The sequence below is a fragment of the Aythya ferina genome, assembly GCF_964211825.1.
Source record: "Aythya ferina genome assembly, chromosome: 3".
NCBI classification, from domain to species: domain Eukaryota; kingdom Metazoa; phylum Chordata; class Aves; order Anseriformes; family Anatidae; genus Aythya; species Aythya ferina.
This window is the reverse complement of record NC_140298.1, coordinates 69,438,548-69,462,582: the sequence shown is the minus strand read 5'-3', so window position 1 is coordinate 69,462,582 and position 24,035 is coordinate 69,438,548. Positions and strand designations below refer to the sequence as shown.

Here is a 24,035-nt window from a genome sequence, read left to right as displayed (position 1 = left end):
ATAATGGTGTCTGTGTGCAAAAGTCAGTTCTGAAAGAAAGTGCATGCAAAATATATTCAGAAACTCGTGGAACAATTATACCTTACTGTAAAAAATGAAAGCATATTTTAAGTATGGTTTTCTGTGGCCAAGTCTGAGCTGTTCTGTCTAGAGACTTGGATAATGACTAGTTCATACGATCTAAAAGTGGTGACATGAAGAGACTGGATGTATATTAGAAGTCAGGACTGTCATTTTTAATGTCAGTGAACTGGAAAAACTATTGACAGGCTGCAGGGAGAAAGGATGGATTTCACTAGGGACAAGTACAATGCTACTGTGCTTAGATTGGAACAGAGTCCAAGCAGAAATGCAGGAAGCTGCTGCCTGTGGATCAGCTCTGTAGAAAAGGATCTGAAGTTCATTGCAGGTTACAAGTGCCTGTAAGACACTCCAATCAATCCTTCTGCAGTAGTTCTCATTGGCTATCTTAGTTGAAAAGTTGCATCCACCTTTGGAGATGATGTTCAGAGAAAGATATCATTCTTCCAATCCTTTCCAAAGACTGTATGCCTTCCAAAGACTGTAATTCTTCCAGTCTTTTCATAGCATGCATTCCTTGCATTATAGTAAACACAAGGAAAGCATGCTGTCATAAGATTGGAAGAATTGCAGTTACCTAGCTTAAAGAAATTTGGGATAGGAAGAAGCTTACTGACCATCTAAAATATGTCAAAGACTACTCAATATTTTTATTTTTTTTTTTACAGAAAACAGTACAGATGTTTTGCCTTAGACACTTGTAGCTAGTGATGCAACTTAGCCCTGACAAAAACTTTCACATAGTTAACAATAGAGAAGTTGCACAAGAAAGCTCGCTGAAGCTGTAGGGACTCCAAACTTAAAGGAGTTTAAAAAGCAACCAGGCAAATTGGACAAACTATATTGGATCACAGATGTAATTAGTAGCTCCTGTCTTGGGGCAGAATGTTGGGTTAGATCACCTCTATATGAGGTTCTTTTTTGTTTTACCCTTCTACAATTCTGGGAAGGATTGCTGAACTTCCTGAAAGTGAGAGTGACAAAAGGGAAGCAGATGACGAGACAGTAGGAAAGCATGATGAACAGTGTCACTGAAGAGTTAATTCATCTGCCAAAAAATAGGCAGGAGAGAGAAAAGCATATTACAAAGGAGTTGAAGACAGGACAGTATTTGTAACACCTAGGCTTTGTGAGCCAGGTGATGATGGTACTAGCAAGAAAAAAGGGCAATTTTGCAGAGAGGGTAAATGAGTATTGATTCACAGGTTATGACTTCTTCCTCAAAGGAGGATGTTCGGTGTCTTGAGCAGAAATATAGCAGTGAGAGCAAACTCTAGGATCCAGGTTTCATCTACACTTTCATAAACAATGAAATGAACTGAAGAGAGAGGTAAATTACGAATTAGCTTTCAGAAGTTGCAATTGCATCCTCTTTGTTTTTCAGATGAAAATAAGTTGTTCTTAAGAATTAATACCTGGTTAAGCAATCTGCATTCATAGCACTCATAATATTATATTTCCTGTAGTGCATAAATAGAATATATAAATTTTCAGTAAGCTTTGTAATTTGTAATGAAACTTTAACTGCTGTTAGATTAGACATTGGGCAGCGCAGAGGCACATACGTTATCACTTACAGAAATTGCAGCTAGCTTGCATGATGATAAACTAAATTAAATTTTGGTCTGACACTCCATGACTGTGTTGTGTTTTTTTTTTAATAACCCAGTTGCGCCAAGTTCTGGAACATTTGTCTCAGCAGAGCGAGAGCCAGTATCTTAAAATCCTGACAAGTCTTGCTGAAGTTGCTACAACAAATGGTCATAAATTGCTTAGGTAAGTGTGAGAGGATCATAAATTGATTGATAAGCTTCCAGGTAGTTAGTGCCACTTAATAATTTTAATAATCTAAACCATCTGATGTTGAGCACATGCTGGAATAGATGGATCTCAAATCTGATTCTGTATGACAGGTTCCGATTAGATCACTGTCTTCACAAGGATTTCAGGAGAGAAAATTGGTGTCCTCCTTATATAGCTGCTAGCACCTAGAAGATTGAGTTGCAGAGAAGTGTTTTTGATTAGTTTGACATGGGTATGTCAGCTCTCGGAAGGGAAGCTTTTTAGCCATCTGTCAGTCATTACTTCCCAGCTCCCCTCCTTTCTTCTTCCACATCTTTACATTCTCCATGCTTTCCTAATGTGTCTGAGAAGGATTTATTTTTTTCCAGACATTTATATTATATCATGTTTGCTGTCTCTAATTGTCTTCTGTGGTTACTGATATATGTGTAGGAGCATTTGTATTGCACTAGACCAAAAATTGTGTCTAGCTGTGCTGTCTCAGCAGTGCAATCACCAGTTACTTGGAAAAGCACATAAAAAATGAAAGATTATTTTCCTAGTATGCTTTCCTAATTCTTACGGTATCTGCTTGAGGGAGTTTGTGCAAAACACATCATCTGTAATGTGTTGGAACTCCGGTCACATTTTACCGGTTTCAATAGCCAGCAGAACTGACTCTAACCTTTATGCTTTACTAGAAGCCAAGGAATTACTTTCTGAAAGAGCTCAAGAGCATGAAAACGTGAATCCCATTTTGTTGCTGCAAAGATAACAAAGAGAACTTTAGCTGTTGTTGGGCCTCGGGGTGTAATCAACTTAACTTACTGTAACACATTCCTTTTGTCTCCAGATTTCATTAGAGCCAATAGATCTCCAATACGTAAACTATGATAAAGTGCAAAACCATTCTGCAGGAAAGGGTTTCAGACTTGCTTTGTATGTGGATGTTAGCAGAAGTCATAACAGCTGGATTAAATCATGAGGCAATGTTTGTTTCTATTTTAGTATCTTCAAAGATAAATAAACTGATTATTTTGAGTTTCTGTTTAATTTATTACTGTCATTGCTTCTTTATATTGAGCAACGTTCTCTCAGTATGGCTGTAGAGTCAGACTGTAGAAACAACCTGTACAGTTTCTGAATGTGATCTGTACTTCCTGAGTGTGGATTGTCTAGCTCAGACAGAAGACAAATTAGAAGCTTTGCATTGCATTGGATGGGCACTGGATTGGAGATGCCTGTACTTAGGGTGTTCTGAGGGCTCTTACTGGCCCATTTCTGTTTGGTACATTGTCACAAGGGATATGGAATTACTTTGTTTTTCTGTTAAAAGATGTGGTTTTGAAAACTGCACCTCTGGTTGTTCTAATTCTGTTGTGTGTCAGAGGGTTCAGTCTCTGCTCCAGCTAGGTACTTCTCAGTTGTTCATAGCATTGACATAAAATCATAGAATGGCTCAGGTTGGGAGGGACCTTAAAGATCATCATCAGAATGAGGATGAAGATAGTACTTGGTGCATATGCACATCTGAGCATGGGCCTCTTTCCTCTCTTTCCCGTCCAGCAAATAGTATGTAAAATGCATTCCCTACATTTAAACTTCTGACTCTTGTATGGCTGAGGTAGGAGCATGGAAGTGTTAGTTTCTTGGGCGTTAACCATCAGACCACTGCTGTTGGATCTGTTCGTTGTTTAGTTTGGAAGTGTCTATAGTAAATTTCTGTAATGCTTCTAGCAGGAAGCCTGGAGTGATAAGCTTCTGTCAGAGGACTTCTGCCTTGAACACCAGCAGTGAGCCTGTTAAGTTAGCTTTACCTACACTGCCTGTTTCCTCTTTCCAAGAAATAATTGTAATGTGACATGATTTGGTCTTGCTGGTGAAGGCTGGGCTTAGTGAAATGTGCTAATATGCTAGTAAACACTTCAGTAAACTAACAGGGATTTTTTTCTATTTATGAGTCGTCTTCCCAGAGAACAGGGAAGTTTACACCAAGAAAACACTGTTGCTGATGATAAACCTGAATTCAAATGTTTATTTTTTTTCCAATACTTAGTTTCTTGAGTTAATTTCCTGTATTTATAGATTCTTTTGGACTGTAAGCAAAGATTTTTCCAAACATTAATTTGAAGTTGTGAGCATAGCTTCTGGTAATGTAATTAAGGCCCACTCAGAATTTACGTTACCTAATTAAAAATTAAACTTTCCTATTCTTGCCATTTTTACTCTTTGTATTTCTTTCTCATCCAGATTTATTGAAAGCTTTTCTGGTTTAAGTCTAAATCATGACAAGAATGTTGTATTTTGTATGTTAGTTTGGTAATGAATATACAAATATTAGCAGCTGTGAGGGTCTATTTTTTTTTTTTTTAATTTTAATACCTCTTTGGCAGTCATTTAAAATGGGGTGCTGTAAGCAAGTCTTTTTTTTTATCCCATGCCATAGGGAGAGCGAAGTCATGGTAAAGGTACTGTGACGTTACAGTTGTCCTAGGGACTGTCCAGCAACACTATGCATAACTAATCTAATGTTAAAAATCTCTAATGCCATCTAAACTTAAAGGCACTACATTAGGTGTTCGTGTTTTCTTTTTTTTTTTTTTTTGAGGTCTGAGTTGCTTCTGTAAATGTGCCTGTAGAGCACTGAGGGAAGAGCTTTATTCAGAAGTATAAATAGTTGATTGACTTTAGGTAGATTAAAACCAGTTGTATTTCACATTTGTGAATTACCACGTTAGTAATTGCATCAGAGTTGTAAAGCATCCTCTGAGGTGTCTGTCTTCTGGTTTGTAGTGGTATTATAGTTAGAAAGAGTGCATTTAAATTGTGAGTACTTTAAGGATAGAATTGAATATATACACCCTTATGAATATCATGTATGTGTATAATAGAATCACAGAATAGTTTGTGTTGGAAACGACCTGAAAGACCATCTAGTTCCAACCCCTCTGCCATGGGCAGGGACACCTTCCACCAGAGCAGGTTGCCCAAAGCTTTTGATGCAGTCCAGGACATAGCATGCTTTATGGGCTCCAAGTGCCCTTTGCTGGCTCATGTCGAGTTTTTCATCATCGAACACCCCCAAGTCCTTTGCCTCAGAGCTGCTCTCAGAACTGCGCAGAGTTGAGTAGAAGTAGTTTTAATTTCTTACAGATTTTATTATGTGTTTAGGATTGAAGAATTGTTACCTTTTGGGATTTAAAGAAAGAAAACTAAGATAAATTTGAGAATGTTTTGCCTGTGCATCAACTCATGAATATCTCAGATTCTTTACTGTATTTGTGGTAAAGGAATTCTTAGAGATTTCATTCTTGGCCAGTTCAGTTAATAAGGCATAAAACTTCTAATATATTTATTAAATTAGAAATAAAAGATACTCTTAAATAATATCTTCTAGGTCATTTGTTTTTCCTTGAGTAAAGCAACAACATCTTTATCATCCTGACCCCTTATCTGATTAAGGTAGTTAATGAGTGTTTAGGACAGTCGTTAGATCAGGATGGGCTGTAGCAGCGTATCTGATTAATCAGTACAATTTATCATTGCATGCGGTCTTTTCTGAATTGAAAAATGATTTCAGCTGGATATCCCAATTTGTTTCATGTATCGAGATCCTTACTGTAGTAAGCTGAATTTCTTAATAGTGGCTCATAAGCAGTGTACATATGCATTAAAACTAATAAAATACTTTGCAAGATCTGGAATTTGCTGGTCTTATTTAACTTTGAGTTAAAATTTTGAGTACATGTTCATAAAATTATAGTGCTTGTATTTGATTTTGGGGGCTGGTTCAGGACGTAAAAGTGCAAATTTAATGGGGTTTAAAGAACAGGGTTTTTTTCAGCATGTGATCAGACCCTAACATTAGATTGCTTACTCCTTAATATACTACGTTGTTTCATCTAGGAAAAGAAACTTAAATATTCCATTTTTTCCCCCAGCTTGTCAAGTAATTATGAAGCTCAAATGAAGAGTCTCTTAAGGATCGTGAGGATATTTTGCCATGTCTTTCGCATTGGCCCATCCTCTCCCAGTAATGGAAATGACATGGGCTACAATGGAAATAAAACTCCAAGAAGTCAGGTGTTCAAGGTCAGAAAAGTATATGATGTTGTTAGGAAGATAGACGTTAAAGAGATGAATTTCACAAAGCATGCATTCATTAATCAGACATCTCATGAACAGGAAGTAAGTTTGGTTGATGTCCCTACCCCTTCTTAAGTTAAGCCTACCTCTTTCCTTCTCTTTTGTTATATTTTCCATTGGATTCATTTAACCGTTGATGCACGTTTCATCTTATGGTTTCTTTTTATTTCTTGTTTAATTTTCATGTATTGTTTATCAGATGTTAAAGGTTTAGTTGCTCAGCTGATTTTGGTAAGATTTTTAAAAGTTGTAGTATTTTATTTAAGAACGTAGTAATCTCAGAATGTGGTAATATTAAGCAATATAAAATATTGTATTACTGTAACTTCAAAACGCTATTTATTGGTAGTTCTTATCATTCAGTTTTATCTAGCTTCGGAAAATAGACTGAAATAATTGAATTCTTAATCTCTTTGTTTTTCTTACTGATGATGATTTTTTTCCCCAAGTTATTCTTGATTTTATTACTATATGCTTTAAAATGTGCCAGCTTACTATTACCCTCACAAGATTCTTGTTTTTTAGCTGCTTTCAAACATGTGCCTTAGGCTTTAGTCATTTAGACATTTAATTTTTGAAGGTTGTTTTTAAATTTAGATGCCAGTTCTTATATAGTTCATATAGGTTGGACTAGGTGATCTTGGAGGTCTCTTCCAACCTAATGATTCTGTGGTTCTTAGTTTACATGATAACAATTTTCCTTAACATTCACATTTCTTTCAGGGTGTTCTGAAAACAGGGTATTTTGAAATTTCTGCAGTTATTTGATGGTCCGGTGTGTTTATCAGATTATTTCTAATGATTTTTAAAACAGAGCAGTATGGATAAGTTCATGAAAGATGATGCTCTAATTCCAGCTGTGTTTAGTTAAGAAGCTCAATTTTTGTTTAAACTTCTTCCCTTGGAAAGAAGGAAGAAAATGTGGTACTGGTGATTCCCTTTTCCTTTTGGGAGAAGGGAAAACTCCCCACTGTATCTCTGGATTATTATGTTGGTAAATATTACAATGGTACTGTAAGACCTGGTTGTTGTATGCCTTCATTGGTGCTAGTATTTGCATGTGCGACATGCAGGTCAGTGGAATAGAGATACTTCTTAAGCACAGTCTGGTAGAGAAACCATAGAGGTTGCTGACCCAGACCAGAAGTTAAATCTGTATTTAAACAAAAGTCAGTGCAGAACTTAAAGATTTGAACTTAAGATCTGTATTGCAAATTGTAAAGGGAAGTAGTTTTAAATTGGAATTTATTGTTAATCTTAGGATTCAGTTGTGGGATGTATGTCCTAGACAATCTCAGTTTTGATAGTTTTTACTGGGAGAAAACAAGTCTTTCAGACTGCTGGTTCATGTCTCATGTAAAGTTTTCTGTCAGTACTTTCCAAAGTGAGATACACAGCGAAACATTAGTCAGGCGTTACTGGCTTTTTTTTCTTGACTAAACTGCTGAATGAGTTTGCGATCAGAATCAGTGAAAAACTAGCTTTGAAAAAAAAAATGAATTGCAAGTTCTGAAATGCATACTAAGTCTGTAGGAAAATCAGCAGTAAAAGCTGGGATATCAGCAGCAAAACAGTATCTGACAAGATTGGGAGAAGAAAATACATTTTGGAGAGGTGGGATATTCTAGTAGAAAACTACCTAGTTTCTCTACCTAGTTGTCATACATTAAGAACAGCTGTATCTTCATTCTTCCATATATTCAGTGAATCTTATTTTCCCTTGGAAAATAAGGGAAATTCTTCTGTGTTGTGTCTTGTGGCATATATGCCAGATAGGTCTAAGACAGAAGCCAACTTGATCTTGTATGGCAGATGTTTATGTAGAAAATGGTACCTATGCTGGAGTTATTCAAATCATCACCTAGATTAACAGGAGGTCACTAGGAGTACAAGCAGAAGGTAGTCCGATATATTTAGAGCAAAACCTACTAGTCTTGGAGATCAGGCTGTCTTTCTTTCCTCAAATTTCTTATTGGAGAAAATAGAAGCATTCCATTTAATGGAAGCATTTAACAGTAAATTTCCAGTGGAAGCATTTAACAGTAAATTTCAACACAGCTTTTATGGGAAGTCGTTTATTGTGTACTGAAAACATATGGTTGGTTATTAGGTATACTGATAATTCTCCAAATACTGTATACTTAAATTTCTCTATGCTGCAAATAGCTCCTACTTTTAAAGGCAGGTTTAGAAGATATTTTTTCCAATACCTGATAAGTCCTTAAATTCTTTCATTGATGTAAAATGTTGATGCAGCAGTAATATATAAAAAAGGGATTGTGTTAATGTTCACTTTTGCTTCTGAAATGCTGTTGAAGACTACAGTTAGAAGTCTCCCTGTACTCAAAATGTATGCTTGTGAAATGTCCCCTTAAGCAGTGTTAAGGAGCAGCACAGTCAGTCCTCATGGCTTTTGAAATGCTTATAAGAAAGCCGCAGGTCTTGCAGTCTGTAGTAGGTCTGCACCTGAGAGCAGATGTGTAACAATGCAGTTGGGCTAGGTTTCATTTATATTGGTTATAAGATGGTGCTAGTGAGTAAGGAGTGACTTTGTTCAAATGAAAGGCATAACTTTAAAAATGGCTCTGAGATTCTATTAATAATTCTTTTTATTTCATGAAGCTAGGTATTAGTGACCCCCCAACCTGAGATATCTGGGATGCTATCAAAAAGAGCTGTATGATCTTATTCTACACATAAAGCACAACTTAGTGAACATGTGCATGAATCTGAATCTCAGTGGCTTTGTCTAGGGTTTGCTCCATCCATCCACCTTGTGGGGTGAACTTCTTTGACCAGGACCTTAAAAAAAAACAAAACAAAACAACAAAAAAAACCTGATAAGCTCTTATTCTTAAAACTAGATGTGTATATTACTGTCTCTGCTTGAATGCAACTGTCTGGCAGTACTGTGCTGTGTAACAGCAGTGAGACCAAACTGTGTTAAGCAGTTCAGTGTTTCACTCTTCCTAAATTATTTTACCTTTACTACATCTCTACCTTGTTTTCAGTATATATGAAATTCTCTGTGCTCTGTGGCTACAAGAAGATTTTTTAATGAATATTTGAGTCTTATCTCTAACTTGACTTCTGAAATATCATTTAAAGCTTTTAAATGTGCATGAAATTTATTTGCCTTAATATTAATGACATCATAATCGTCTTAACAAATGTGAACATGCTCCTTTTTGTCTTTTTTTTTTGCATGTATTTATTGCAGCCACTGGAACTGCTCTGGCACTCTTTGGATGAATGGCTAGTTCTTATAGCCACAGAGCTGATGAAAAACAAAAGGGACTCTGCCAACATTACTTCTATTTTGCTGAAGCAAAAAGGACCAGATCACCAGGATGCTACTCCTACTCCTTCCTTTGCCACTGCAGGAACTGAGAGCACAAAAGAGCTATCCACTGACACAGGGGACTCGAAAACATATGAAGTTGCCGGGAAGCAGGAAGCTTGTGCTGATTGCCAGGATGTTATCTCCATGACAGCAAACAGGCTAAGTGCTGTCATTCAAGCATTTTATATGTGCTGCTCCTGTCAGATGCCTCAGGGGTAAGGAAGATCTTGTTTGTTAACTAAACTATTACAATTTTAGAATCAGATGTACTTTCTTGGAAGAACGTTTGTGCTGACCAGATGATATTAATGGCACTCAAGGATGAACTTCCTAATGCATTCACTAGGTCTATTTTTTTCTCTGCTTTAATGGCACCGAACAGCACAGCAAATTTTGCATATTGCTGCTACCTATGAAAGTAACAGCATTGGAGCAGGATACATATTGAATGTCTAATAGCTCTTTTTAACCATGTGGGATACATGCAGGAAATGTAATTTTGGTCACCTGAAACTGAGCTGTTTCCGCTATTGGTTATTAAAATGAAAATATCCCTAAGTTTAATGTGATTATCCAACAACAGCTATCATTGAGCTCAGAAAACATGCAGATTATCATTGTATATGAAAATGACAGCTGAGACAGAACTCATTTGCCTGTATTGCAGAAGTTTATAATAAGCAGCCCTTCATCTCTAACACTGGCTTGGAATTCTGCAACACGTTGGCAAATGTTATATTGTGTGGAGCAAACATCACAGCTTATGTAAGTTTGATACCATCAGTGTCTTGGTTTAAAAGGAAAAAAAAAAAAAAGTAGTGTCTACTGTAGCTGAGGTCTTAGTCTGTCCAGGTTAGTTAGGGATTATATTTGTCAAGTGAATGAAAACATCCTTTGACCCTCTTGAGTGGAGGAGTAGGAAGGTGTGGAGGTGTGATCAGCTACCTGAGGAATCTTGAAGTGAGGTACCTGCAACATGACAACTCTTGGTTATTGCCTGCTGCTAAAAGGATTTTACTTTCTCTGCCACATGTAGTGAAATAAAAGTTTTCAAATCAGCCAGTGCTGTCTGTCTGGTGTATGCCCTTCCGTGGGCATTCTGGAAGATGCTCTGGAAATTGCACATTTAAGGAACAGCTCAGTGCGTTGACTTCTAATTTTACTCCACCTTAAATAAGAAACTGCTTGTAATCTATTTCTGTTGACATCTCTATCAAACTGTACTAAGATAAAATGACAATAAAGGCTTATTTATGACAGCCAAATGAAAAGCAGAAACGTTTATGGAAGTGAATAAATACATTTTTCCCCTTGATTTATCTGTTTATACCAAGATTAAATTTGAGGCTGTCTTCCTGTACCTTGCTGACTTGCTAAAGGGCTTTGCCCACTAGTTCTGTCCCTCTGTGTGCTTTACACTCAGATTAGAGAAAAAAAACACATGAATGCTATGTAGGCTTAATTGAGAGTTGTTATTCGTAGAAGCCAGGAGAGTAAGAACTGTTTCAGTGACTGATTGATAACTGGGATGACTCCTTGGGATGCAGGAAAGTAAGGTAGAGCACACCAAAATTCTGAGTTTCTTTAGGGTTTTTCAGAACTTTGTAGGGAAGCATAGAAGTGTGAGAATTATTCTGCTTTACTGAAGTTTTCATAGTAATAGGACTAAATGGCACAACACTGCAAGTCGTTCCTGCTGTCATCTTCAAATAACTTTTGAAATTCCAACAAATGACTTTTTCAGGTAGAAAATGGCTCTATTGTTAAGTTTGAGCGTCTTGTTTTAATCTAGGAGAATAAACAGAGCCCATAGTTTTCCATTGTTCTTAATATTCATAAAATAAAGAAGACATTTCATGCTTAAATGGAAAATTAGCTGGCTGACGAGTTACTGAATGTAAATAGAGGGTTAGCACTTGGGCTTTGAAAGCATTAGAAACATTAAGGTTATTTTCTTGTTATGATTGCTTTGCTGGTGCTATTGAATCTAGGCATTCTTTGTCAGTATACTGAAAAGTAATGTTTTCAGCATCAAACCCTAAGAATGCATACAAAGTTTTTCCTCTTTGTAAATTGCATCTTAACCATCAATCGCCATACAGGCTGTAAAGAGAGTTCATCTCCTTTCAGGGAAGACCCCTCTCTTAGTTGTTCAATACTTTCAGACCATCTCTCACACCAGAAGTGGTGTCTGTAAAATGTTCATACTCTGTCTCTGCCTGGAAGATTTTCTTTACTTGTTTGTTGTTTGTTTTTTTTTGGAGTTAGGGGAGAGTTGTGCTGAGTTTTGTTTTTTCAAAACAGGATAAGGGAGAAAAGGAAAATAGCTCTTTTTTTTTTTTTTTAATACAAAAGAGCTGCTCGTTTTATCTTAATTGATGTGTGGAACAGTTATTTTCAGACTTCTTGGTTTAGTAGTCAATTTTTTTTAATAACTTGCAGAGCTCTAGTAATTTTTCAGAGGTTTTCTAGGGTTGCTATCTTGTACTTTTTAAAGTGCCATTTTTCACAACCTTTCTAGGCACTGGATGGATGAGAGGGTTTTAGCATTGGCTGCAAGTATTCGTTAGCTCATGCACACACTAAAGGACCTAATTAAGTATTTCTTTCTGAAAAGCACAGAACACAGATGTAAACAAATGGTGTAAAGTTTGCAACCAAGTTCTCCAAACATAGGAGGAGAAAATGAACTCCTCTACTAGTGTACAAGATGCTTACATGGCAAGCAGTTTTATTCCCTTAAGAAACCATTAAACTCCACCTTGCCCCTCATTATTAATGAGTTCACTGTAATTTTATTTCTTCCTCGCTCTTTTCCTCATTTACTATAATTACAAGGTGTGTGGTGGGAGTTTTACCCAATGAACAAGAATATAGAACAATGTATAATGTGTATTGTGCATATAATATTAGTCCTTCCATATATGTTTCAATACAACATTTCCCTTGTTGTACTGAAAGCTGGAATGATTCAATGCAAAGCTGTGCATCTCCATTACTTTGAACTTTGTATTTGGCAGGTTGCTTGATTGTCTTGATCATTGGCATTTTTGCCTTTTCCATTGGTTTATGAAATCTTAATGCTGCCGAGTATTTAATTTAATGATTGACTAGTTAAAACCATCAGTTTTTATTTGCATAGCATTTTATTAAAAAGGAGAATGCAACACTGTATGTAATTCAAATTCTTCTCAATTTCTCTAAACAGAAGTATCTTATGATTTTCTTTGAACAGGATGACATCGCCTCGCTTTATAGAATTTGTTTGTAAGCATGATGATGTCCTTAAGTGTTTTGTTAACCGGTAAGTTTCAAGGAATGGAGAGTTTCTTTTTTTGTGTGTGTCCAAAGTATTTCAAACTTCATAATCAAATTATTTCTTTTTCTTTGTTCCAAATAAAGTCTTCTATTTCGAGGCAGATAAAAACTTTGATTCTTCCTCATGTATTTTATGACTTCTTAGAGAAGTCACCATCTTAGCACGCTTGGCTGTTCTCAGTTTCTCAGGGACCTACCCAGTTTATAACCATGTCTTCTATTTGGAGAGCTGCTTGTATCCTCCGTGTACAGAGGATGAGGTAGTACAAGTCATTTGGAAACAAGAAAACAGTACAAGATAGTCTGTTGGAACTGTTCTATAGGACTAGTTGCATTGGCTCTTTATGTAGACTTAATGTATCATGAAGCATTATTATTAGATCTCTGACTAATAGGCTTCTAACCTCAACTATTTTTCTTTCAGAAATCCCAAAATAATTTTTGATCACTTCCATTTCCTTCTCGAGTGTCCTGAACTAATGTCCAGATTTATGCACATCATAAAGGCTCAGGTAAATGTCAATAGATATTTAGTTAAAATTTCTGTGAATATAAAGAGAGTAATTTGGTTTAAAAACAAGTAAATACATCCACTTGGGGGGGATGGAAGAACAAAATCTGGCCTCCAGTGCTTCTGAATCTGGGATGCTGAAAGATCAGATTAAATAGACATGGGGCATACAGACTTCTCTACTTTAAATTCTTAAAAATTTATGTGCAAGTTCATTTTAGATTACCAGTGTTAAATGTGTCTCAAAAGTCCAATTTGTACATAAATTTCATAATAGAAAGTTAACTTCACTTAATTACATCTAATAAATTGAGCTTTAAAACACTCTTCTTTAAGTGACTTCAATTTTGAGACAAACCACAGGGTGAATACACCATTATTAGTTGATTATGCCATAATTAATTAGTGGCAGCTCCTTCAGTGAAAAATGTTGTACTGTTGCACTTCGTACTGTTTCATTGGTTAATTGTGGATGTTTTTTGTTTTTTGTTTTTTGTTTTTTTTTAAGTAAAATATTGATGTATTGATAACCTAAATTCACTTTTTGGTTTAATGTGGGAAAGTTTTGTGGTCTTTTTCTTAGGGGTTTTGTAGTCTGACAGCCACTTCTGTATAGCTGATGGTCCAGTCTTTCTGCATCCCAGATTTCAGCAAGCACTTGGCCTTTCTTCAGCAAGTCTAGTCCTTTCCACTTCCCAAAAAACTGTATGGCTTATTAAGGTAGTACTGAGGAACTCTCTGCACATCTCAGAATGCATCAATGGTGTGCATAACCATTTTCACAGAATCACAGGATGGCTGTGGTGGGAAAGGGCCTCTGGAGTTGAGGCTATCTGGTCCAACCCTCTGCTCAAGCAGGGACACCCAGAGCTGCTTGCCCAGGACCGTTTCTAGGTGGTTTTTGAGCATCTCCACAGCCTCTCAGGGCAACCTGTACCAGTGCTCTGTCACTCATGCAGTAAAAAGTCCTTCCTGATGCGTAGATGGAACGGTGTTTTCTAGCTGTGCTTAGGAGGTAGGAATTATGCATTTGAATGCACCTGTGTAATGTGGTTTATCTCTTGTTTTGCAGCCATTTAAAGATCGCTGTGAATGGTTCTATGAACATCTGCATTCGGGGCAGCCAGATTCAGACATGGTGCACAGGCCTGTCAATGAAAATGACATCCTTCTGGTTCACAGAGGTATTGTGCTAGAAACAGAGTAGTGTCTCTTAAAAAATACAGAAATATATTGAAATAAAATGAATTAAGACATAAAATTAATTGGCTCTTTGTATTCAGATTCTATTTTTAGGAGTAGCTGTGAAGTTGTCTCTAAAGCAAATTGTGCAAAACTAAAGCAAGGGATTGCTGTGCGATTTCATGGAGAAGAGGGCATGGTAGGTAAAATGTCATGGTTTTCCTTTATCGCTATATATGGCAATACTAATTTTGTTTTTCATGAGTATTGTTTTGAATTAAATCCATGCTCAAAATAACTTTTATGCTTTATTAAGAAATGTAGTTACCTAGCTTAACTACCCAGTGGAAGTTCTAGATACTAATATATTTTATTTTTTTGACATGCAGGGGCAGGGTGTGGTGCGTGAGTGGTTTGATATTTTATCCAGTGAAATAGTTAACCCAGATTATGCCTTATTTACCCAGTCAGCTGATGGTATGTCCTTTTTTTCTCTGATTTTAGAGCATCTTTCATAAAAGCATCTTAATAATGTGAGACTCACTTAATTGATTGCAGGATGTAACATTGCTACTTAAAAAAAAAAAAAAAAGTGAGACTGACAGAATTGTTTTCATATATAGAGAAATGATCTGTTCAACATACATTTTTATAAATAGGAATGATTTTTAATTTGAGGATTCCATAATTTTGCTCTTCTTTCACAAGAGGACAGTGAGTTGTTAGTTTTAATGAGTCCATGCTGTTTAATGATTCCATTCTATTTCTGCCTGGTATTAGAGGGACATAACACTTTGATAGCAGTATAGAAAATGTTTTCCTTTCTTTTGCAGTTGTAACGGAACTGTGGAGATATTACTTTATTTCTTTTTAGAACCACAAAGTCAAGCAGTTCACTTTTGTGGTAAAACCAGATGTTGATCTCCATGCATCTACCTTTTATTTGACTTTTTGTCTTTTGGGTGCTTCATGCACAGCAAATCTTTATCGATAAAAGATTTCACATCAGCAGCAGTGATAAATGTTTTGCTCTCTACCTTACAGAGTCTTAGGAAGTGGTAAGGATATCAGTCAACTGCAGAAGCATAGATCAGTTTCTGAAAGTTAAAAGTTCAGGGATGTCTCTTCCAAGGAGACCAGGACAGGATGATCTCTTGTCTGCATCTGGCTGGAGCCAGGTGGAAGAAAGTGAATATAGTCTGATCCTTTGTTTGAGCACGTGTACAAATTGGTAAAAGTGTGGGCCATTAGAGTGAGCAAAAAATGCATGTAAAAATACAACAAGATGGAAGACAAGTTTAGCAGATCGTGACTGTTATCCTTGTGCTGATGATAATTAATTCAGTGTTGCCTTGGAGAGTGGCTAAGCAGTGTCATTGTGACAGTATGATGGCATTGCATTCTAATACATTTCCTTCTGATGTCTTTTTGACAAACAAACAAACAAAAAACCCCACCAATTTTCCAGAACTGCAAAATAAAACTTTGTGCTTTTAGATGGTTAGCTTATTCAACAAATATAAACTTCAGTTTAATAATAACGATGATGATGATGAAGAAACGAGTAATGTTTTTATTTTACAGGAACAACTTTCCAGCCAAACAGCAACTCTTCTGTAAATCCAGATCATTTGAACTACTTCCGTTTTGCAGGCCAGATCCTGGGACTAGCTCTGAATCACAGGCAGTTGGTGAACATTTACTTCACAAGGTCATTCTACAAACATATTCTTGGTATGGTTTTATTTTAATCCTGTTTATTAGTCATAACAATCATCTGAGCAGTAAACTTCCTTTTTAACTTGTGTGTGCGTGCTTGAAAGTGGAAAAAGTCTTGGAAATAAATAAAAGTTTTGCTAATCTTTTATGAACATCAGAGTTACAGCATGATATGGCAGTGATTGCTATTTCAGTCTGAGCCTCTCATGAACTGCCACAGCATGCAAAATTTCCTTTCTCTTTAAGTGCTATTCCTTAATCTCCTTTGGAGGTGTAAGATAGTGTGGTGTTTTACTTTTCCTGAAGAACGTGGATAAAGAGTCTTGCTTTTCCTCAAGAGCCACTCTTTAAGTCTTAGCAAGGCTTTCAAGGGATTGGATCTCAGTCCGTTTTTTTTTTTTAATATATTTATAATCTCTCTGTTTATCTGCAATCTTTTTTCTTGATGTTTGCTGAGTCTGGAACAGATGAAGGAGTTTCAGATTTACTGTTTCTCTTCCGTGAAAGTGTTCAGGTAACAGTGTTGCAGTCTCATGATGCAGCTGCAGTCATTTTTGTCAAGATCTTGCATAAGACTAGGGATATGTTTACTTGCCTCCCTCAGCACTGCTTTCTGCTGTGGGACAGTGACTCTTGTACTGGGCAAGAAGAGATGAAGGACACCAGTATGAAGCAGCACTACATTGGCAGTGACCCATCAGGATCCCGTAGTCATTGATCCTTCATGTAAGAGAAGAGTTCCAAAGCAGACATTTCTTTGTGTAACACAACTTGGCACTGACTTAAGAGTTGGCCTCTCATCAAGAGATTTCTCTGTATGAGCAGAAGAACGATCACAGCCTAATCTCTATGTGATGTATTCACAAATGAAAGTATTTTTTTTGCTGTTTACTTACACGCTTTGAGAATAGTCAAGTGTTGCTCTTGTGACCTCTTTTGGAGATGACTGCTAATTAATTTTGGTTCTTTTGTAGTTTGAATTCTCATTACATACTAGGTTTTGTGGTATCTGAATTAACAAGATGATGCACTGTTTCCTTTTTTTTTTTTTTTTTTTTTTCATTTTGCTAAAACAACCTATTCTTATTTTCCCCATTTAAAGATGTCTGCCACTTCTGAAATTTAAGGCTGTCACCTCCGGTTACCAGATATGTTCTTTTGCTTCTTACTCACGTCGCAGAATGATATTTTTGCTGAAGTGAGAAATCAGCACAATATGTAAATCAGCAGTTGGCAGCTGAGAGGAAAGAGGGTGTGTCTTCTAACAGAGCATATCACCATTCCAAACCAAACATTAGTGATTAGTCTCTGTTAATAAGATCTCTCTCTGTTAATAAGTCCCTCTTAATAAGGCCTTGCTGTTCTGTTGAGCAGACATCCTGGAATTCTCCAGAGGTTTGTGTACATTCAGTTTGTTTTCTTTATTTTTTGGTTCAGGCTCAGCTATGGATTATACTTACTGTTGTTCATGCCAAATATAAGTTACCAGGTTTCAGACATAGTAGAGGTTCCCTTCAGCTATCTGTGAGGCCCTGAGTAACCAAATATTAGATCTCCTCTTGAAGCCTGAGACCAGTTTCCTTCCTTTGGTTTCTTACAATACACTGAGATCCTTGATTTTTACTTGCTTTTCCTGATGATAGCACTGAATCCACTTGTTGTGTGGTAAGACCTCTACCCAAGGAGTACTATGAACTTTCAAAGGAACTCTTCTCTCTCTGTGTCTAGAGAAGGTGTGAAGTGGAATTGCTGTAAGTAGAAGCTGAAACCTACATGAACAAATGTGGCCTGCTTTTTGAGACTTAGCACCTTTTTTCACCCTGATGAGATCTTTCCACAATAGCTTGTAGGCAAGGAGAGATCTCCAGCTTCAGTGATAACCCAGCTAATGTGGTTTATAACTTTACATATGTCGTTGGTGCGATTTCTGTTTGAGAACTTAAACATTACTTTCTAGCTTCTTTTGCTTATAAGGATTGCACTCTACTACAGATCTAGAACTAAGGCAGAAATATAGGCAGAAATTATTAAGGCCTCTTAGGTTTCCTGTTCTGTGTCTATATGCTCCCTACTTAAATGGGAAGAGAAGATAGTTTCACTAGTGTTGTTATCCAGTTACTTTGTTGTTTCTCTAAGGAGAGAGCTCCATTTCCTTTTCGGAAGAGAAACTTCCATATCCAGCCTATGAAGACACATAGGAACCTAACTGGTAAATTCCTAACTGTGCTATCTCCTGGTAGAATCAAGTATATTAAGAAATACCCTGTGAAGTATTATGAGCAAAAGTGAAAATTATTTTCTGGGTCAGTGGACTTTGAGTTAGGGACCGTATAAATCCTTGAATGCTTAATGCACGTATCTCAGGGGGACTAGAATCTTGTCCTGATGAAACTGATGGAGTTTCTTTATAGCTGTCTGACTTGAGTCTTTATTGATTGGTAAAATATCTGTCAAGCAGTTGAGGGAGCTTAGTGCTTTGGTATCACAACTTGCTGACTACGAGTGTAGTTTCCTCTTGACACTGTACTTTTTTTTTTTTTTGTCTAAAGGAGTCTGATTCCTGCTTTTCAGTCTGTTTTGTTACCCATGGTTTGCTTATGTTCCCCAGAGATGATATTATTTTCACATTTCATATGTGAAATGCACATATGCTTAATAATAGGGAAAAGTGAAAGTCCTTTAGAAACTACTAGACAGCCATTTAGAAGCTACTAGACAGCTATTAAACTTTTTTTTTTTTGAGAGATAACAGTGAAAATCCATTAGTAAATTATCTGCCCATCTCTTAAACTGGAGTGCTGTAAAGTTTTATCAGAAAAAAACAATGCCTTACAGTTCTTGTGTGCAACATTTCAGCACAAGTCAGAACTTCCAGTGAAATCCTGTAACATGGTTTTTGCATTTACATGTTTGCACCAGCTGTTAACCTTTGACTTATGTGTAATTGTTGTGGGTGCTGCTTCTGCTGCCCATAGCATGTGAAGACCTCTACTGATAGAACATTTGTGTAACGCTTCACAAATGGATGGAAGGTGGTGAAGCAGAGGGAGTACTTCCCAGTAATTTGCTTTTCTCTTTACCTACTAATACCTGCACCCCCTAACGTCTTTCCAAGTATTTATCTATCTTGATAGTTATCTAAACTATCTGCCTTCATAAAGGCATTTGGATTTGCTTTCTTGTGTAGTGAAGAGGCAGTTCTTCGGTGCAAACTTAGGCAACTTGTTCTGGACATGTTTGCTCAAATTTGTTCTTGAGTGCTGTGTTTGTGAAGGGCATATAAATAGGCAGTTTCCATACTTGGTTGGAAACCAAACTTCTAGCAGCTCTGAATTTATTTATTTTTTTTTATAATCGAAAAAATAAAATTTATTTATTTGCTTCTCACTGACTTGCAAATTCAGCTTGAAAACGTGAAATTTCTGTAAATAATTTTTTTTTCTCAACTGAATAGTAGATCTCATAGCAAAGGATTAAAAAGAAAGCTGAAGGGTGAAAGAATTTTCAAAGTACAGAAAGATTGTCTTTTTTTCCAGATCCTTTTCTGGGAGGAAAAGATAATGTATAGCAAAACATTATGTTTGAGTTTCTAGAAGTCGCATAGAAAACTTGAGTTTATTTAGGGTAATGTATTTAACCTTGTATGTTCTGTATGGTTAGATGTTTCTACTGATGTCCATTAGTTATGTAAAATTGTGCAAACTGTTGTTGCCTGAATGGTATGCCATTTGCTTCACTGGAAAGAGAAACATACAGAGGAAACTTTAATGCTTTTAAAATGTAGTAAGTACAGGTCTGTTACAGTTAATGGTGAATCCCTTTTCCCTGTTTCTAATACTGCATTATTCTGGTTCCTCTCTAGAGGGCAATCTTCTACCATAAATTAAGTTAGAATACCTTTCACTTTATCCTATTTATTTGGAGGATTTGTCTTTATTTTTTTTTTCTAGGTATACCTGTAAATTATCAGGATGTAGCATCTATTGATCCAGAGTATGCGAAGAACTTGCAGTGGATTTTAGATAATGATATCAGTGATCTGGGTTTAGAGCTGACCTTCTCTGTTGAAACTGATGTGTTTGGAGCAATGGAAGAAGTGCCGTTAAAGCCAGGGGGTGCAAGTATACTTGTTACACAGGAAAACAAGGTGAGTATACAGGTTTAGTCAGAAGCTGACAGTATAAGAAAAATAATTGGACTGACTTTCTGAATAACTGGAAACATAAATGATACACCACTTTTCAAGGAAGTACATAAAAAAGTTGCCAACATGTTTTAGCCCCCTTTTTCTAGCTTAATGTGTTATCGAAGTAGTAATCTCCATTAAGTGTTCAGCTTTGATATTCTTCTTTCTGTCAGAACTCTCAGAAGGAAAATAAAGTGTTTATTTCAAAAAATTCAGATATGGGTAAATAGCAGGAGAGTAAAACTATAACAATTGCTTTAAAAAAATAAAACCACAGGTAACATCGCAAAGCATCCTGCCTGCTAGGGCAGTCTATGGCCCTAGATTGCAGTGCAGTAATATTACAAAATAACTGGCAGAGTAAAAAGCTGCAGGAAGCTTTTCAGCCATTTGCAATTTTCTCGGAATGTATCTGTATCAGTAGTATATATCTACTTATTTTTTTTAATATAGTTTAATAGTAACAGCTTGGAAAGCCCTTGAATTCTCTGCAGCTTTAACTCAAAAACAAAAATGGGAAAACACAGCCAGATTTTGACTCGTAGAAAATGAAGATGGACATTATTCTAATTGAAACCTGCAGCTCGTAACTAGGTATTTTTGAGTAACCAAAGCAGTGTCATGCGTAAACCTGTATTTTTTTTTGGTATCATTGATTCTTCTGTTCCTTGTCTGTTTCGTGTGTTGGTTTTCTTAAGTGTGGATCTAGTCTAACTTGCTTTGTGTATGCAGTATTCCTGCAGCTTCATCGCTAGCATAGACAGCTGTCGTAATGGTACATGACCACTTGGTGTCAGCATTTGTTCTAACAAAATTTTAGTTTCTTTTGGCGCAATTGGCACTGGCTTCTTGTGTTCTTAATCCTCATTTTCATTAAGGCAGAGTGCCATCGCAATAACTGAAATACATGTTATTAGCCTGATTCTGCACTGTCTCCTGCAATATAATCATTCATGAAAGAGTAAAGATGATAAAACAAGCCTAATTGTGAAGGGAGTGGATGATTAATTTCTTTATTACCTATCAGAGAAAGCAAAGATGTTGATTCTTGTTTCTGGTCTTAATTTCAGTATATAAAACAGATGTACTTGAAATAAATTGTGGTTTCGTAACAACCATTTAAAAACCAGTTGGCAGCTATCAGTTAGCATGAAATTAGAAGTTTGCCTACGCGAGGATATCCTCAGACATCTTTAGCTCACGTTGTTCCCTTAACTTCTGCCTGGGCAACACTGTGTAGAACAGATGCACCCATGCTAGCTCATCAGCCTTCCTCTGGGGTGACAGGAGGGGACTAGAGTTTGTGTAGCTTTTATTTGAAGGGTGGTAAAAAAAAAAAGCTAGCTGTTAGGGTGGCTCTTAAACTGGTAATATTCATTGATTTTTGAATTTGCAGGCTGCAAAATGTAAAGTCAACAAACATCTGTAAGAATGACACTGTCTCTATACTGCTGATTTTGACACAACGAACTGAGTTGTTGAAAATTGTAGATCTGTGTTTTAGTGGGTTTTAGTGCTGTTGGGAAATTTTTTTTGGATTTCTCTAACGTGTAGCTCTAGTAGGTTAAACAGAAAAGAGTATCCTCTGATTTATGCATCTCTCTTTTCTGCAACAGATATCTTTTTCTTCTGCCTTTACTTGAGGAATAAAAGACTTCTGTTTAAAACTCATTATATTCGCAATACCTCTGGGAGAAGGAAATATAGCTCCTAAAAGAACTTGCTGTGTATGCACACCAGCAGATTACCTGTTTGAAGACAGCATATTTTTAAAGGAAATTGAACAAATCTTTATTCCTTAAAAATAAATTAAAAAACAGCAACAAATAAAAAAGCCGATAAAAAAAAAAAAAACAAAGCAACAGAAACCATCCAAACAATCCATTTCCCTCTTACTGAAAAGCAAAAAAAAAAAAAAAAAAAAAAAGCCACCAGCCCCATTGAGAAGTGGTAATAACAGCTGTTTGTAAGAAGCTGTTTTCTTTGAGCGAACAAATTTTCTCTTTTTACATCAACTGTCTAATAGGTGAATGCTTGTGGGTTTGTGCAATGTAAATGTTCCAATCTTACAATTGGACTGTCTGTGTAGTTCCAGATGAAGTATCCATTATAGCAGTGGTTCAACTGCCTTTTATCATGATAATGGGGAGACCTCAAACAGAAGTCTTGCTTTTTCGAGTACCTTGCTATATGTTTTTCTTTGTTCTTTGCTATATATGTTCCTGCAGCTTTCGACTTACTTTTTAGGAAAAATGAGAGAGAGACAAAGTATGACCATATGTTGTTTTTAAAAGTAGTCCAAAACTCCGCAGTCATATGGCTTCGGGACTTGTGTGTCTGTGACCTGGCTGTGCTGTTAGGCAATAAAAAAAAAAAAAAAAAACAGAACTTTTTCAAACAGTGTTAGAATATGGCTGCCCCCTAAACCTGAACATCATAATGGACATTGATCATAGCCTCACCCCAGTGTTTGGGGTTGTGAAATCAGGGAGGTGTGATCTTTGCTTGCTTCACCTCAAAGGAAAGTACAAAACGAGTCCTTACCCAAGCTAGATGTTTTTGTCAGATTTGTGATGTGCATCTTGCTGAATGCAGAATGAGTTGTACCTTTTATGCACTGTGGAGGACTGTGCATGAAATTCTGGAGGTATTTGTTTTTTTAATGTGTTCCTAAGGCTTCTAAGAGGGAATAAAATGCAAATGAAGTGAACAGAGGGAAAAACAAATTGACCATTTTTTTTTCTATCATACATTACGTAAATTTTATAGTAAAGGTCTCGCAGCATGCACCAGTTCTGATAGTCAATACGCGCTGCTGTACCAGGCTGTTTAAAGATTTCTTGTTATACCTAAAGCATAGCAACCGTTTTTCATAATGCAAGTGTTTAATGTAAATATATTTGTAATGCAGAAAATTGGTACTTAGGTATGTAATAATTTTTTCTAATGGATTTTTCAAAATAAGATTGTGAAATTTTCTCCCTACAACCCTGCTTTCTCAATAGCCTAACATAAGTAACAGAGACTTAAAAACAAATATTTCTGATCTGATCATTGAAGACCATTGTTAACACTGCTTTTAATCCTAGCTAATGTTTCTTATTTCTTCCCAGAGCTATAAAATGTAGATGCAGAGGCTGACTTTGGTCTAGTGCAGTTAATCTCCTTTGGCTGCTCATCTAATTCCTTAGAAAAGGGAGGTACTAAAAGCAACCCAGGGAGATTGCTAGATTGAAACTAGATATTTGGGAACAGCTTGGCAGTTGAAGACATGCTTAGGTATGTCTTCATAAATTAATTGTCCTCTCATTCTAATAAAATGTTATTAATGCATTTAAAAATATCTTCCAACCGTGAGGCAGTTGACTAACCCCTGTATACTTTGGGAATGTAAGGAGCTGTCTTTGCTGCTGCCTTTTTTTGTTTGTTTTTTTATTCAGAAAGGGAGGAGAGAAAGAATACTTACCTGGGCTTTTGTGCAGGTTCAAAGCCCAAACGTTAATCAAAGTTTTTTTTAATTTAAAAATCCACGTGGTGTTTTTGTAAGGTTGTTGTCTTGAAGCATGATGATGGTTAAGATGGTTTAATTGGGAGGTATATTTTATGATTCCATTATTAGAAATCACAATTAGGAAGTAAAAGCATTACTTTGAAACTGTATACTTCAAATAATCCAGGAACAGATTTCTATTTGAGGACAAATTTTCTTTTCTGGAGTAAAGAAACTTTATTAGACTTGCAAAGTTCTGTCACGTTAAATGAGATGT

The 24,035-nt window shown here is 36.3% G+C and overlaps 1 protein-coding gene across 3 annotated transcripts in view; it reads left to right on the top strand.

Annotated features, from left to right (window-relative positions):
* HACE1 (HECT domain and ankyrin repeat containing E3 ubiquitin protein ligase 1) overlaps window positions 1-24,035 on the top strand; it is a 49,049-nt gene that overhangs the window by 16,976 nt on the left and 8,038 nt on the right. For 2 of the 3 annotated variants that reach the window (XM_084514209.1, XM_084514211.1), the window contains 10 exons: window positions 1,751-1,857; window positions 5,805-6,051; window positions 9,230-9,567; window positions 12,588-12,656; window positions 13,095-13,182; window positions 14,254-14,365; window positions 14,465-14,562; window positions 14,753-14,840; window positions 15,948-16,097; window positions 20,033-20,229. In XM_084514209.1, the coding sequence (XP_084370335.1) occupies window positions 1,751-1,857; window positions 5,805-6,051; window positions 9,230-9,567; window positions 12,588-12,656; window positions 13,095-13,182; window positions 14,254-14,365; window positions 14,465-14,562; window positions 14,753-14,840; window positions 15,948-16,097; window positions 20,033-20,229 (1,494 nt within the window). The remainder of the gene's footprint in view (window positions 1-1,750; window positions 1,858-5,804; window positions 6,052-9,229; window positions 9,568-12,587; window positions 12,657-13,094; window positions 13,183-14,253; window positions 14,366-14,464; window positions 14,563-14,752; window positions 14,841-15,947; window positions 16,098-20,032; window positions 20,230-24,035) is intronic. The other variant, XM_084514210.1, reaches the window with a different exon arrangement.